Raw genomic sequence first — 15,951 nt, forward strand, 5'->3', positions numbered from 1 at the left:
ACTCATAGTTACAAGATGGTGGAGCTATGAATGTTTTATTCATTGTTGTATACAAGGACTTATCAAATAACCTAATACACACTAATTATTAAAACATTGTTGAGTTTACTACTCAATTTGAAATGCATTTACTTATTAAGTGATACCAGCTGTATCTCAGTAGTTAGTCTATTACTGCTGTCCTAATCCTTAAATTAAAAGTTACTACTCACATGAAGAGAACTTCATATTTATTGTGACTGGAGATGATGTCAAGCAATGACCAGTGATTACATATGCCAGCAGTAGCTGATGCAGAAAGGTTAGTGTGTTAAGATGATCTCATGCACACAACAATGTCCATATTCCAATATGGCAAGTAAAATAGCAAAAGTTCAAGAGTCAGAGCTCATAATAGATAAGTCCCAAAGTTCTACAAGTGATTAGCTGGGTGGGTAGCGAAGTAGACTTCAGCTGTGTTTTGAGACATTTTCTTTATGTGTGTCTTTTGTCCACTCATAAAAAGAAGATACAGAGAAACAAAAAGAAAGAGAAGGATGGGGAAGGGTTAAAAGAAAAAAGAGAAATGTAAAAAAAGGAAGGAGAAAGAGAAGAAACATCTAACACTCTCAGTTTAGTTAGTTTTATCTCAAAATCCTCATTGAAAAAATAGGTTTTTGGAGTTGGATGCAGTAGCACACACCTGTAATCCCAGCTACTCAGGAAGCTGAGGCAGAAGAATTATAAGTTCAAGGTCAGTAGGGGAAACCTAGCAAGATCCTGTCTCAAAGTTTTAAAAAAGGTCTTGGGTTGTAGCTCAGTGTTAAAGTTTTTGCCTAGCATGTGCGAGGCCCTGGGTTCAATCTCTAGTAGTGAACAACAACAAAAAGATAAAGATTAAAAATAAATTGGGGGGGGGGGATGCTCAGATACTCATATGTATATATGTATAGCTTTTGGAGCTGGTTTGTTGCTCAGTAGTAGAATGCATACATACTTAGCATGCTTAACTCCCTAGGTTCAATCCCCAGTACCCAAACTAACAATAATAGTAATAATACAATCTTTGTATAGGACAATAGAGCTCAGTCAAAATAATACAATGTCTTCAACTTGTCCTTCTAAGTAACAAGAGGCAGTCAGGCCACCAGCCATCAATACTCCCTCTTACTTCTTTATCTTTCTGTTATGTAATTCTTAGAGATAAATAAGCCAACAAGGGTTTAGCTTCCAACACCCAGTGTAACAGCCATGGAAAAGAGAGACCAGTTAAAAGTTTGTTCTGCTCTGATGACAGAGGTTGAGAGAAATGCAATAAAAATTCTAACCTGGAGACACACACTGGGCTGGATACACTTAATATTTATTCCATCTCATCATTTGGTCCAAGAACTTAGTATTATTTATCCAGCACTCCTTGGGATGGGAAGAATGGGGACCATCACATGAAAATTGTGGTCAAGAAAGCATGATCAGCCACATCATTTTGGAGAAGAAATAAATCCCAACCAAGACAGCTTGGAACTAGAGAATGAGGATCTGGCAACAGGGGCCAATTTCTAGTTTTTGTTTGTGTCTCTTGATCCAATAAATGGGTTTATTTGCTAAGTACCTGCTGTCAGAAAAGGCTGGATTCAGGGTGGAAGAGGGAACAATCCCCTTCCTGATCATTAGATAGGGTGATAGCAGATGTCTCTCTAATTAGACACATTAATAAAAGAAAAACATAAATTTATCTGATCATAGTTTTATATGGCATGGGAGCCTTCAGAGTCAAAGATTCAGGGTGAATAATCTGGTTTTATACTTTTTATGCTATCTATTTTATACTGAGTGGGGAACCCCAGCAAGACCTATACATTTAGATTCATCTTGCTCTCTCTGCAGCATTCCTTTCTCCAGGTATTGGGGGCAGAATTCCTTCTGAAATGAAGATCTCATGATCTACTGTCAGAAAAAGGTAAGTCAGAGAATTACTTTTGGGTTAGCTTCAAAGCAAAAACTTAAGGAAGTCAGAACATATTTTCGAGTTTATAACTTACCTTGGGGAAAGGGGGTACCTTGAACAACAGAAATTCTGGTTTCTATGGCTTTCCTTAGGGGAAGTGGGGGAGAAAGGTGAGTAGGAGACAGGGGGACATGAGAAGGTAAGAGAGGTGCTCTACCTCTAAGGCCTTTGCTTTGGAGTATCACTCTCTGAACTCCAACAAAGGAAAACCATGAAGGTGGCCTTGAAAAGATTCAACAGGCTTATTAGAGAATGATTAACATTAACATTCTCCAATAAGCCATACCATTACAGTGCCATTTGATGATTATAGAAAGAAGCGAACCTCTGATAACTGGTGCATTGAGAGAAGAGTTAATGAATAAGCCAGAGGTGTTTTGGGACTGGGGCCCTGCAGTCACCATCTGCCTCATATACCTGTGTTAGTAACAAACCCAAGTCACAGTTTTATTTCCTAATGCCCCATTGGACACTAGTCCACCAAAGACATTTTGTCTCATTTTATAGGCAGAAAAGTTGGAGCAGAAAGAGGTTTAATGACTCCTCCAGGGTCGTGTGACAGAGACAATGCATCTGTTTTTCTTTTGTCTTTTATTGATTTTTGATATTTGTTCGTTTTAGTTAAACATGACAATAGAATGTATTTTGACATATTATACATACGTGGAGTATAACTTTCCATTCTTGTGATTGTACATGATGTGGTGTTACACTGGAATTCTTGATGATTTATGACCCCTCATTATATCTGGTTACATATGTTCATATATTTACATGGGTTTTGAATGTTGTTGTTATCATGTTAAAGTATATAATGCATAAAATTTATCATTTTAACTCCTTTTGAGTTAAATTCAGCAGCATTAAGTACATTCACATTGTTCTGCAAAGATGTACAGCCATAAATTTTTCTTCTGCTCCAACTGAAACTCTGTACCCATTCCCACATCCCCACATCCCTTTCTCCCCTGGCAAGCTCTTCTGAATTTTATTTAACAACAAAAAGAAATCTTGACTTTTGAGTTTGGTTTACAACCAAAAAAACCCCAAAAAAGTAATTACATGCAGAAGACATAGGATGAGGGAAAGAAGTAAATCATAAATTCACAACTGGCTACACAGTACTTAGAAGACTCAGTGAGTGTGCTGTGTACACGTGTGTGTGTCTTTAAAAGATTCTCCACCTCCCTGCCCGCCTCCTTACAGTTTGCTGCTGGGTTTTTCTTCCCCAAGTTTCCTCAGTCTCCTAGAGGAGCTAGCATGGCCAATTTCCTTTGTAATTTTGGAAGCAGGTTTGTTGCCATGGAATCTACATTCTGACTGGAGTCGAGGTGTATAAAGGTGACCATTTGTTTTCAGTTTCAAAGATCTGGCAAAAAGATAGGTTGTTGCTCTTCTTCTGGAAAAGCCTGACTGGTAGGATTCCTTTAAGGGCTCAGCCCCAAGTGCTTTATCCCATCCCCTCGCCTACTTAAAAATTAAAGCTCCAGGAGACCTCTGAAGGGGAATCTGCCGGCTCCATCACTTCCCACAAATGGCTAATCCTGGAGGTGGTGCTGTTTGCAATGGAACTCTTCACAATCACAAGAAACAGAGCAATGGCTCGAAAAGTGGGACTGGCACCAAAAATGGAATCATGAAAGAAGCTCAGGTAAGAGACAATCCCCCATCCCCTTGCTCTGTGCATTTCAATACTTCTTTGCAAAGCTGTTTGAGGCTAACTCAGAAGTCCTCTGATGAAGTGTGTTTGATGTGTATTTGGGCTCCTCATCGCAGCTGGTATTTTGACATTCTTGGCTACCAAAAAGTTTAGGTGTGGAGACAAGAGGGAATTCTTCCTCTGTACAAGCTTGAACACACACAGACCCACACAGCTTTAGATTTTCTAAAATACACACTTAACCTAGTACACTTTCATTTTCTCTCAAGCATTGAGGAGGCAGGGTTGTGAAGGTTCAAACTCTTCAGTTAAATTGCAGTTCATCAAGAAACCTGTTACCTTCATGATGCTTCAGAAGGAAAAGAGGAAGTGAAAGGAAATTTTGCTCCAATTATGGGATGTAGATGGCACTTTTCCCTGGTACACGCTAAATGTCTGAAAGGCGAGTTGTTTTTGGTGTTTAATGGAGCATTGTCAGAGTTCACAACTTGATTTGAGTCCAGAGTCTTTTGAAATTTGGCATCCCAGAAATTCCTTTCTGAAACATTGCAGAGAGTATAGCTTACTGTAACATGCTGCATACAGAAATCAAAGAAACATCTTTCAAACAGACTTTTAAGGGTTTTTTCTCCTCCATTTGATGATTTTTTTGTTCCCCCTTTCTGCTATTGCTTCTGCTCTAATAGAATGTTTGAAGGGAATGTTTATGGGGGAGGAAAAATTCAAAAAATTATTCAAAGAAGAAGACTGGGTCTGTGAGTTTCTTGTTTAAAGGCAGTTCCCCACTTCCCACACAGCATCCTGTCAATCTGCTCCTGCAGAAGGGGTAAGCTTACCTGCCCTGGTAGCAAACTTGAGTAGCCAAACAGGTAGCCGTGGTTGTTGGAAAATGAGAAACTGCACAGGGAACCCCATGCAATCTTCCATCACTCAGTCATCCCAGGGAGCCAGTATCCACCCAGGGGAAAGGTCAGGTTGTTACAAGATCATGATACAGGTGGGGCTAGCTGGAACCAGTCCTCCACTTAGTGCATTAAATCTGCAAGAGGTAGCAGGAACTCTAGAGTCTGGTTTGGGTGTAAAAGAAAGTGTGGTCCCCAAATGTATTCCCCTCTTCACATTACCCTAGCCTGGGCAGTGTCTACCAGGACCTCAGGCCCAACCTTTCCCAGATGAGTATCGGAGCAAGATAAAGAAAAAGTGCCTATCCTCTGCCATTTGCATGAAGGAAGTCACAATAATATCCACCACATATTCATCATTCGATATGCATTCAGGTCACTTGCCCAAGATGTTCCTTGTGCCTGAAATGTCTGTATCTCAATGACCATTCATCCGTTTACCTTCTGGATCATTCTGTCCCTGAGGGCTCTTATTTGAACACAGACGCCTTCAAAACTTGTTTTTCCTTTCTTTATCTTAGTTTTATAACTATAATCTAGTATTAGAGATTAGAAACTTATACAGACAGTTATAGTTACTCCTATGTAAGGACAGACTCTAGGATCCTAAAGATTTCCAACTAACTGTACCAACAAGACTACAAAAAACCTTGGATATTGAGGCTTCCCTAAGAGCAGGTGAAAACATAAGGGCTGATGTTGTCTTTTCTGACAGCTCTTTCTGAAGGGCTACCCAGAGCCTGTTGGCTAAGATATATTTAGGTGTTGCTAAGTTGAAATTGGCTTCCACCAGAGCTTCAATTACAGCTTAAAAAATATTTTCCAAAAAGAATAAACCCCAATGAGATCATAGTGTAATAGAGCAAAAAGGGCCTGTTTTCTTCTTCCATAATATGAATGATATTATTTACGATCATGATCCTCAGTCACTAGTTTTACCCACAGGCCCTTTGACAAGCTAGGTCTTGAACAAAAACCTTACCTGTTGATAAAAACAATCCCTAAAAGCTTACAGATATCTGAGACCAGTGGTCTTCCAAACACTTTCTTCCAGGCCTACTATCTTCCAGATAGAACATCTAAAATTCTTCCAGCTTCTCTGAAAATTGATTCCCCTCACCCTTTCTCTACCTGCTTTTTTTTCTTTTTTCTTTTTTTTTTTTTTTTTTGCAACCATACAGAAATAGAGTTATTCCTATTATATATTGGGGGATCCTTTATGGTTCTGTTGGTTAAGGGTTTTCTTGCATGACAAACAATTTGAAAATCCCTATTAGACAGTAGCTTGGGAATCCTCCTTCACTTTGTTCCAGTACAGCCTGGTTTGAATACCCTCACTCTGCCTTGCAGGCTTGCTACCCCAACCTCAAGACTAGCAAGAAGCCAGAAACTTTTTGTTCTGGAAACCTTCTATAGTTCCTTTCTGAAGTTTTTTGTTTATTTGTTTTGCTGTATCATGTTACCTGTGTTTCTCTCTCTCTCTCTCTCTCTCTCTCTCTCTCTCTCTCTCTCTTTCTTTCTTTCTTTTCTTTAAACCTCATTTGCCCTGAAGATGCACTGAAAGTGGTTTTCAGCAGTGCTGAGGTCCATTTCTTTGTTTACTGCTAATCTGTCATTCTATCTAACTTCTAATAGAACGCTATTGTCCTAGAGGATTCCTTCTCCCTCCTCATGAGCAAATCCATAGAAAAGAAAGAAGGACCTTTAATGTCCTTAATCCATAAGCACGAGTTTTCTTATAATTTCCTATTGACTCACTTAATTTCATATAATTAGTTTGAATTATATTATCTACATCATTGCTTTTTAATTCACACTATTTCTGACCTGGCCACATGCTTTTATTAGGAAAGTTTGAACCTTGTATGGTAGACCTTGTGTCTTTGTTGCTCTTAACTTAGTGCTTCTGGAGATAGATTTTTACTTGGATGGGCTCTGCATTTTCTTCTTTTAAATTGATTCTAGAGAATAAAGAAAAATTGTGAGGTTTCCCCCTAATCATTCCTTTCCTGAAAAAGAAAAAATATCCTGGGGTTAGAACTATCTATTGCTTATGGAGTTCTTGAACTGAATGCTATAATATTGCCAGGTATGGGGTTCTAGGTCCTCAGAACTAGTTGCTTTTTCTATCATTCATTCACTCATTCACCAGTACTTATTAAGAACCTGTTATCCCTGGGATAAGTAAATATGAGGAAAAAAAGTTTATAATTTAGCTATTGGGAGAAAGCCTATATTAATTTTTTTTTAATTAAAGTTAAATGATAGTGCAAGGACGAGCTCTCATAAAGCAGGTGTGATTGAAGGAAAAATAAGTGCTATATGCACAGAGAAGTTCAGAGAGCCAGGGGAGAAAGTAACTTATATCAACATTTTGCCAGGTACCAGGACCAGGCTAAGTACACAGCCCCCCATGGGGTGGCAGCATGAAGTGACACCTTATGGTGATGAAGAATCATAAATCACTGAGGAACTTAAGCAGAATCACAGGTAGCATAGCCCAAATCTGAACCCAGATTCAGGGTGCCCCAAGGGCCAGTTCCCTTGCCACTACTTTCTAGGGAGCCACAGACTGGGGTGGTAGTGGCAGCTTTATGGAACTGAAAGGACTCAATTGACAGTGACAGAGTAAATGGGAAGTTTATTCCTAGGAGCCAAATGAGGAAAAGAAGGGTATGGAATCCCAGATATGAAGGTAGGAGTTGTTAGAGGGCACAGGAAACATCACGAAACATAATGAACGATACTAGTGCCCACAGTGCCCTCTGAGGGCATGCCCAAAATTGACCTAAGGACCTCCCACTGGGCCACCTACTTCCCAACTCCATCAGGCTGGACACCAAGTTTCTCACACAAGAACCCTGGAGAGACAGACTCAAACCATATTCAAACAATGGCACTCCAGCCCTGGCCCCAAGGCTTATGCCCTTCTCACAATGCAAAATATATTCATTCCAGCTCTAATCGTCCTGAAGTCTTATCTTGTTCTAGCATCACACAAAAGTCCAAGTCCAGACTCAAGGCAAACTCCTCCCAGTTCTGAGTCCCTACAAAATCCAAAAGTAAGTTATATGTTCCCAAGATACAATAACAATGAGAGGAGGAGTTAAACATTCTTATTCCAAAAAGAAGGAGGCAAGCAGAAAGGAGCAATCACTCCGAAGCAAGACTAAAACCCAGACCAGAAGACATTAAATCTTAAAACTTGTGCCCAGAGGGGTGGACCCCCAAGGCTTTGGGTAGCCCCACCCCTAGAGCTTTGCTGGTCAAAGGCCACATGGTTACTCTCTCAGGTTGGTTGTCCACTTGCTGCTGGGAGCATCCTTTTCTGGAGTCTTTAGGGCAGCTCTACCCCCATAGTTTTATTAGGCGTTACCTCATCAAAGGCTGTTCTGACCCTAGAGCAGACTTCCTCCTGGCCTTTAGGTATTTTTGTTGTTGTTGTTGTTCTCAGTGTAAGCGCCCATGACACCATAACTATTACATCTTGTGTGTCTGTAAAATCAACACCTTGTGGACACCAAGATCTGTCCCTGGGACAAACTAAACCTGGGCCTGCTTGAACCATGGCTGCAGTGGCTACAAAGCACTTTGCTAGAAAGCCAGAATCCTCAAACGGTCTTGGCATTAAACCTGTGAAGAGAAACGTAGACTTGGCCCTTGAAACAAATTTGCCTGGAGTGCCTCAGGTCCTGTGATGGGAGAGATGGCCTTGAAGATTTCTGAGATACCCTCCAGGCATTTCCTTATTGTCTCCTTTTATCCATGATGATCCCTTTACCAAGAGATTGCTCCACTACACCTTTGTACTCCTTTTACTCCTTCCCTGGCTAAGCTGTGAGATTTTTCAACCGTTTCTCTTCTGCCTCCTTTTACTCCCAAGTCTCATTGTTAATATGACTAAAAACTGTTACAACCTCTTCCTGTCACCCAGTTCCAAAGCTGCCTCCACATTTTACATTCATGATCCTCTCTGTAAGGAATCCCAGGGAAACCACGCTGGACATGGGAAATCACATAAGGGAGTTTATTAAGCAAACAGAGTGTCTCCCTGCAGGGTAAGAGAGAAAATGAGAGGAAAAGAGAAAGGAAAGAGAAAGGGCATGCCCAAGAAAGAGTGTGAAAACGAGGAGGATAGAGAAAGTGAGTCAGGGAGAGAGAAAAGCAAGGGAGAAAAGATGGCGGTGAAGCTATGTTTAAGAATCCCGCCCTGCTAACAGGGGACCAATAATGGAGAAGGATACTTGCAAGCTGACTGATGAACCAATAGCTAGCTAGGATGTTCAAAGACTGACAGTAGTTGGGAGTCAGGGAAAATGGCTGCACCAGAGAGGGCAGGGAGAGCAGCTTTCAGACTGACAAGCTAGGTTGTGATGCAACGGAAAGGGCGGGGGAGCAACTTTGTATTACACTTTCCTCAATAATTTATTTTAGTCAGTTTTCTATTACTATAACAAAATGAAACTAGGCGGCTTTAAAAGAAGAGGTTTACTTAACTCACGTTTCTGGAAGTTCAAGTATATGATGCCCCCATCATCTCAGTTCTGGTGAGGACCTCAAGTTGGGTGGCACCATGATGGTGATAGTACAGGTGTTGCCAAGAACTCAGTCTTTGTCCTGATGCCAACCCAATAATGAGGACATGGTTTTGAGAAAAAGGAAAAAGAACGTTTATAGCTTTGCTCGCAAAGGAGAAACACAGGGGGACTCCTGTCCCAAAGGTCATCAGTAGAAATGGGGCTTTTATACTTTTATTTTATTTTATTTTTTAATGTGGTGCTGAGGATTGAACGCAGTGCCTCACACGTGGTAGGCAAGTGCTCTGCCACCAAGCTACAACTCAGCCCCTGAAAGAATGCATTTTTTTTTTTTTTTTTTTTTTTTTTTTTTTTTTGCAATACTGGGGATTGAACCTAGGGCCTTGGGCTTGACAGGCAAGCACCCTATGAACTGAGCTATATCCTCAGCCCAGGGGCTTTTAAAGAGGCAACTCAAAGGCTACATTCCATGTGTTCTCTATTGTTGTAATTCATTTATTAATATGGGAGATAGTCATTTCCGAGATCTTCTAGTACCATCCACAAAGTCTGTATTATTTCCTTCCTATGGTGGCTGTGTACGCAAGGACAGATAACTCTGCCTGGAATGGGGAAGAAAGGTAATCCTGTTTCCCCTGAGATTAAGGAGGAACAGGGAGAGAGGAAGAGAAAGAAACATGTCCATTTTAAGAATAAGTTGCAGAGCAGAGTAGCAAGGGTTATATTCAAAACATAAAGTGGACCATTGTTACACAGGCAAGAGGAAGAGATGATATCATAGTACTGGAAGCCAGAGTGACATGGGGGTCATGCCCCCTGCCCCATTGACCTAAGGACATTACAGTAGGCTCTACCTCTTACAGGTTCCACACCAACTCCTAACTCTGCTACCCTGGGGACCAATCTTCTCACATGTATTTTATGAAAGAACAACTCAAACTATTTCCAACCCACGCCACCAAGTATCCAAGATACTTAATGTTCAAGACTACTGTTCATTGTTGTCCAGGGCACCTTCACAAAGACATTCTCTCTATGTGGTCTCTAAAGATTCTACAGAATAGCTCTAATTTCTTTACAGGAAATTACCCTCTAAGAGAGTATAAATGGACCCTGCAAGTTATCTTATGTCCCAGGAACAATTTGTCATCCACGTCAGTTATAGTCCAGCACAGATGGAAAGGGAGGGGAAACAGACTCTGTTTCTTAGTGGGAGGAACGGCACAGTTACAACAGTAAAGATTGTGAGTGACTGCAGAGATTACTGTAACCATCTCTGGATAGAGTCCATAAATGAGATATATCCACTATGCTTGGAAACGTAGAGAAAAGGAAATCTGACCTAGCTGGGAAGACAAAAAGTCACTCAAGACAACAAAATTTGACCCACTTTGGGGAGATGCTATAGAACATGCCTCAAAGTTTCCCCAGCTGAGGCACAATGAAACCAAATTTCTATCAACTATCTCTTATCCATTATCTGGTAAGGGATGCTCCCAGAGACAGCATTTTTACCCTTCCTACACATGGTCTGAGTACACTTCTCTGGTCAGAAAAAGCCTTCAGGTTAATATACCAGTGTTTGTGGTACACTGACATCATCAGACTTCATGAGGATCTGGATGTACCACCAAGAGCATCTACTATAACCATAGTTATTTGTGAGTGATGGAGGTTTGAGAAGAGGATTGACATGATTAGCTGTGGTTTTCTCCAAATGTGACTTTTATTTATGATGACTTTTAAACTTGGTTTGTGAATTATCCCTGAACTAATGAGTTAGACATCATAGAATTCTGGATAATGCTATTAAGCAACATGAGCAAACCTACCCACTAAGCTTGGCAAGGAGAAAGGGAACATATCCATGTTGAATGTCACTGTTATAATTCAGTCCCTTTGCACTCTGCCAAGATGAGAAAACAAACCACGAAATCTTAGCAAGTTTAACAATATATGGTAAAAGACATTATAAAGGATAATGAATAAAAATCAATTGGAAAATGTAATTGGAAAAAATAAAACAGCACCAGAAACCTGAAGGACTTGGGAACAGATGTAAGATGTAAGTTGCAAATTAATTTGAAGAGAATATTAAAAGACTACCGAGGAACATGAAAGAAAAGTGAAATAAGTGGAAATCCATGTAATACTCATGCAAAGGTAGCCTCAACATGAAAATTTATCAATTCTGCCTTGATAATCCATAAGTTGCATGTGATTCCAGTAAGCAAGACACCATAGTTTGAGCCAGGCTTTAAATTTTATGTGGAAAAATAAGAAGGAAGAATAGACAAGAAAAAAAATGTAAAAATAATAATAAAGGGTGACTATGGGCTGGGGGTATGGCTCCGTATAGAGCACTTGCCTAGGTTGTGTGAGGCACTATGTTCAATCCTCAGCACCACATAAAAGTAAATAAATAAAATGAAGGTATTGTGTCCATCTGCAACTAAAAATATATTTAAAAAAAAATAAAGGATGACTAGCAATGCTAACTAGTAATTCTATTATGCAGTAAAAGACTTAGAAGAGTTTTATATTAGTATATAAATAGATACATATTATATAAAAGTGTTAACATCAATTCATAAAGTAGCAAAAATGTAGATTTTTAGATATTTATATGCAGATTGTCTTTATATAAAGATCAAAGGTTTCTTTCTACATACCAAAAACACAACAAAAATAACCTTAAAAATATCAAAAACCAAATTACAGACTGTGAAATGTGTATGATTTACATTACAAAATGCAAACTTTTTAATACACAAATGAGTTTTGGAAATCAATACAGAAAAAAAATCTAAAACCTAAAGAATAATGGGCAAAATATATGAAGGAAATACTAAGCGAGTCACAAGTTTAGGAAAGGAAAAAGAAAGAAGGAAATGAAAGTTAGGAAAGGGAAGGAAAGGCATATGCTAGAACTGGGTTCTATGAGAAGGGAAAGAAAAATTTATTTTCCCAGGTGTGTCTAAAAAATACAAAATCAATTTGAAATTTAGTTTGAATAATTTAGTTATTTAGATCAGTATAATAATAATGGTACGGTTAATGAATAAGAGTGTTGAGTGTTACTAGATCCTACACATTAGGCCCTTTTGTATAATTTGCCTCACTTAATTCTCTTAATGATTCTGCCAAGTGGATATTATTAGCTGTGTTTGAACAGATGAGGACGCTGAGGCTCTGAAACTATAATTAACTTCTCCAAGTTCACACAGCTAGAAGGAAATTGGGACATAAACTTGAGACTATTCACCTTAACCCAACTTTTTTTTACTCCCAGTAACAGTTCAGGGACCCATGGTGCCATTAAAATAGGCCTAGAGATTCTTATTTTAAGAGTCAAATATAAAACCAGTTGCTTAAGATGAGAAAAGAGTTGATCGTTTCCTTGTAATCACGGAATCCAAGAACACCATGCTTCAATTCCTAGTGCAAGTTATTCTGCAGTTAAAAACATAGAGAGGTAAAAAAGAAAATAGTAATTATAATAATCTCTAACACATATTGAGTTTTTTCAAAGTGCACATCACTCTGTTTTATATTTGTCATTTTGCAACAGTCCTATGAGGTATTATTGTTTGATTCATTTTAGCAATGAAGAAACAGCCTTAGGAACTTAACCCAGGTCACCAGTTCATAAGTATCAAAACCAGATTTGGAAGTCATGTTTGCCCAATCCTATAACCTAAATTTTTATCCCTGACTTCCCACAGCTTCTCTAAACACAAAATATTATTAGGAATGGGATTGACACCTACTTCCACAGTGAGGAGGCCAACTGGACTCAGCATTAACAGGCAGAGTCATTGTGAGTTAAAGGCATTATGGATTGTTTTGTTTGCTGTCCTTTTTGTTCTTAACTACAATTCCAGTTCATCTTCCCAAATGACACTGAAATGTTACATATCAGAACTTTTAATATGCAACATTTTTCCACTCACAGACAAATTGTATCAGTGAACTGACTACCTCTCATACTTCACTTTAAACAACTCTTGAGTTTAGTAAAATAGCCAGGATGGAACCCTGAGTCATCTAGACTTAGATTTAACCCTGTCTGGAGGTCAAGAGATAAGCTGCCTGGCACTTAGAATGCCTGCTGGCCCCAGCAATTTAAGATCCTGTCTCTAAATAAGATACAAAAAAGGGCTGGGGATGTGTCTCAGTGGTAAGCACCCCTGGGTTCAATCTCTGGTACAAAAAAATAAAATAAAATAAAGAATGCCTGAAACTTTTTGCAGGGTACACGTCTTCCCTGAATAGGCAGTTCCTTTAGTACAATATTTCCTGGTAATACTGCTGCTTTAGACATGTAATATGATAGATCGGAGGTAGATGTAGTTTCTTTATTTTAGAGGTAGATCACTTCCCATTGAGTGATAAAATCTAATTCTGCTCCCATTGAATCTGGGCTTGATCTAATGATTTACTTGGCCAATAGAATGTGACAAAAGGACAATCTGGGACTTTTGAGGTTCAGTTACCAGAAACATTTCAGTTTGAACATTGGAACTCAGACAACCTGTTTGGAGGAAGTAGCCCAAGGAGAAGCCCAGGTGGAGAGAAAACAAGTATCTCTGCTATGTTCCCAGTTGAGATGCAGCACCAACTATCAAATGGTGTGAATGATCTCTAATAAGTGGATTTTCCAGCCTGAGCTTCTATCTGCTCCAAATGATACTGCATGTTGTGAAGACAAAATGTCCCAGCGGGGCTCTGCCCAAATTACAGATTTTTATCTGTTTTTCCGAGCAAAACAATTGATTATTGTTTTAAATTTAGCGGTAGTTTATTAAGCAGCAGCAAAAACCCACCACATGGATATTATATTTCTTTAAAATGCCTACAAAGTCATTTCACAATCTCTTTTTGTAACTATTTTCAGTGCTTGCATTTACTTTTTGAGGGAAGAGTTTGTTTTGGCCATCTGTTTTTGGCAATGATGACTTTCCCTAGACTGTAAATTTGTTTTATTTTGCTTGGCGAATAGATTGTATGTTTAAGTTCTTAACCTGGGGTTGAGTGTTTGGCTGTAAAAGTCAAATACAATGAACATAAATATCACCAATGCAAAAAGCACCATCATTTGAATATTTCCAAACATGAAGTGTACTTATTCAATCAGACGAGGACTGTAATGTATTACATCGTCTGTGAATGAGAAGCTGACTCAAGAGAATGTGTGTACTCACTGTTTCATTAATCAAAAGAACAGATGGTTTTAAAGTATATTTAATGTATTTTAATTGTGTTATTTGAAAGAACACATGTTGTTAAGTATATTTAATATCTGCCAATCACAAATTAGTTTTCTTATTTGTTAATATTTTCTAGAAAGTTTTTTTTTTCCTTTGGAAACACTATTAGCAATAGATTAACTACTTGCAAAGAATCAACCACTTTATTTTGAAATACACTAATCTTTTTACTAGAATCCTCTTTTCTCATGTATACTTAGTAGGAAAAATTGTTCTAGGAATTTGACTCCCCTCATTTCAGATTTACTTTGTACTTTAAACAAGCAGTTCTTCCATCTTTACTTTTCTTAGTTGTTACAATTAACTCTTGGTCCTAGAATGTGCAGGTTAGAGGGACCCTTATAATCATCTCCATGCCCTAAATTTCCTTGACTAACCCTGATTCCAAACATCAGGGCCCAGAATGTTCATCAAAATGTCATAAACCTGGCAATATGTATTGGTCAAACCCCATCTCTTGGACTTGGAAGGAAATGACACAGAAACCTTCTGTTAGATGATGTATGCTCAAAACTTGGTCACCATTATTGTTCTCTAGATCTGGTTTAACTTGGCCTTCAGAAGTTGTCCAAGAATAAGACTAAGTGTAAACCCTAAGTATCCTTCTAACTATGAGTTATACGTGGCTGTTTGTCCCTGTCATGTGACTTTTAGTCTTTGAGAGGTCAAGGATACCTTTGAGAGACTGACAGATACTTGCTATAGAAAAGTGGATATGTCTATAATCACAGAAATTTCTATGTAGAGAATTCATATATTCCCTCAAGTCTTCAGATCCCCAGGATATGAACATTAGCTCTGAAATGTCTTTATCAATTATGCTAACCCTATACTCACAACCCAGTCAGATATACTAACAAATCATCTGTCTCAGAGAAGACAGAGTGAAGGAGTCACAGATTGATTCGCCAAAGACAGAAAACCACACAGAGTCAATCAGGACATAAACTCCCTGTGTATTAAACATTTATTTTAAAATTATACTAGAATTTTGCCTTCTATAATAAATTCATATTTCCTTTGCTATAAGAGAACTTTTGTGTCTTCACCTAAAACTGAGTAAAACTGTACTCCCAATAAAGATATTTACGTGGTAGCTTTGCATACCACAGCTCCTCTTGGATTTCCCATGTATATGGGAACCTCTTAAGGACCTCAGATACAGAGAGTCATAAGTCTTCCACTTACTAGTTATGCCATATTGAGCAGGTCATCTTTTTGTCTCTGATCTAACCCTCACAAGGATATGGTGAAGATTTAAATAAGATAGAACATGTAAGATTCCCAATAAATACCATATACAGCATATACTCAATAAATGATAACTATTATCTATTAAAACCTGCAACCATCTCTTTCTCCTCTACTACTATGATAAGAGTGGTCAGTATAATGCCTGTTATTTAGTAGGTGCTCAATAAATGATAGTCACATTCTCTTGAATTTCTTTATCCAATGGTAACTTCTTGATCTCATTTTCCTTGGCCTGTCAGCAGCATTTGACATGAGTATTCTCTCCCTTCTCCCTATAGTTTGGATATGGGTTGATTGTATTCCCAAGGATTCACATATTAGAGCCTTAATCCTCAGTGTG

At 38.7% G+C, this 15,951-nt stretch overlaps 1 protein-coding gene across 1 annotated transcript in view; it reads left to right on the top strand.

Moving 5' to 3' along the window:
* The first annotated feature begins 3,206 nt into the window (after window positions 1-3,206).
* The window catches only part of Sptlc3 (serine palmitoyltransferase long chain base subunit 3), a 158,071-nt gene continuing 145,326 nt past the window's right edge, over window positions 3,207-15,951 (top strand). Inside the window, exon 1 of the mRNA XM_047541702.1 lies at window positions 3,207-3,638. Within this exon, the coding sequence (XP_047397658.1) occupies window positions 3,522-3,638 (117 nt within the window). The 5' untranslated portion in view covers window positions 3,207-3,521. The remainder of the gene's footprint in view (window positions 3,639-15,951) is intronic.

Source organism: Sciurus carolinensis, chromosome 2, assembly GCF_902686445.1.
Source record: "Sciurus carolinensis chromosome 2, mSciCar1.2, whole genome shotgun sequence".
Classification (NCBI taxonomy): domain Eukaryota; kingdom Metazoa; phylum Chordata; class Mammalia; order Rodentia; family Sciuridae; genus Sciurus; species Sciurus carolinensis.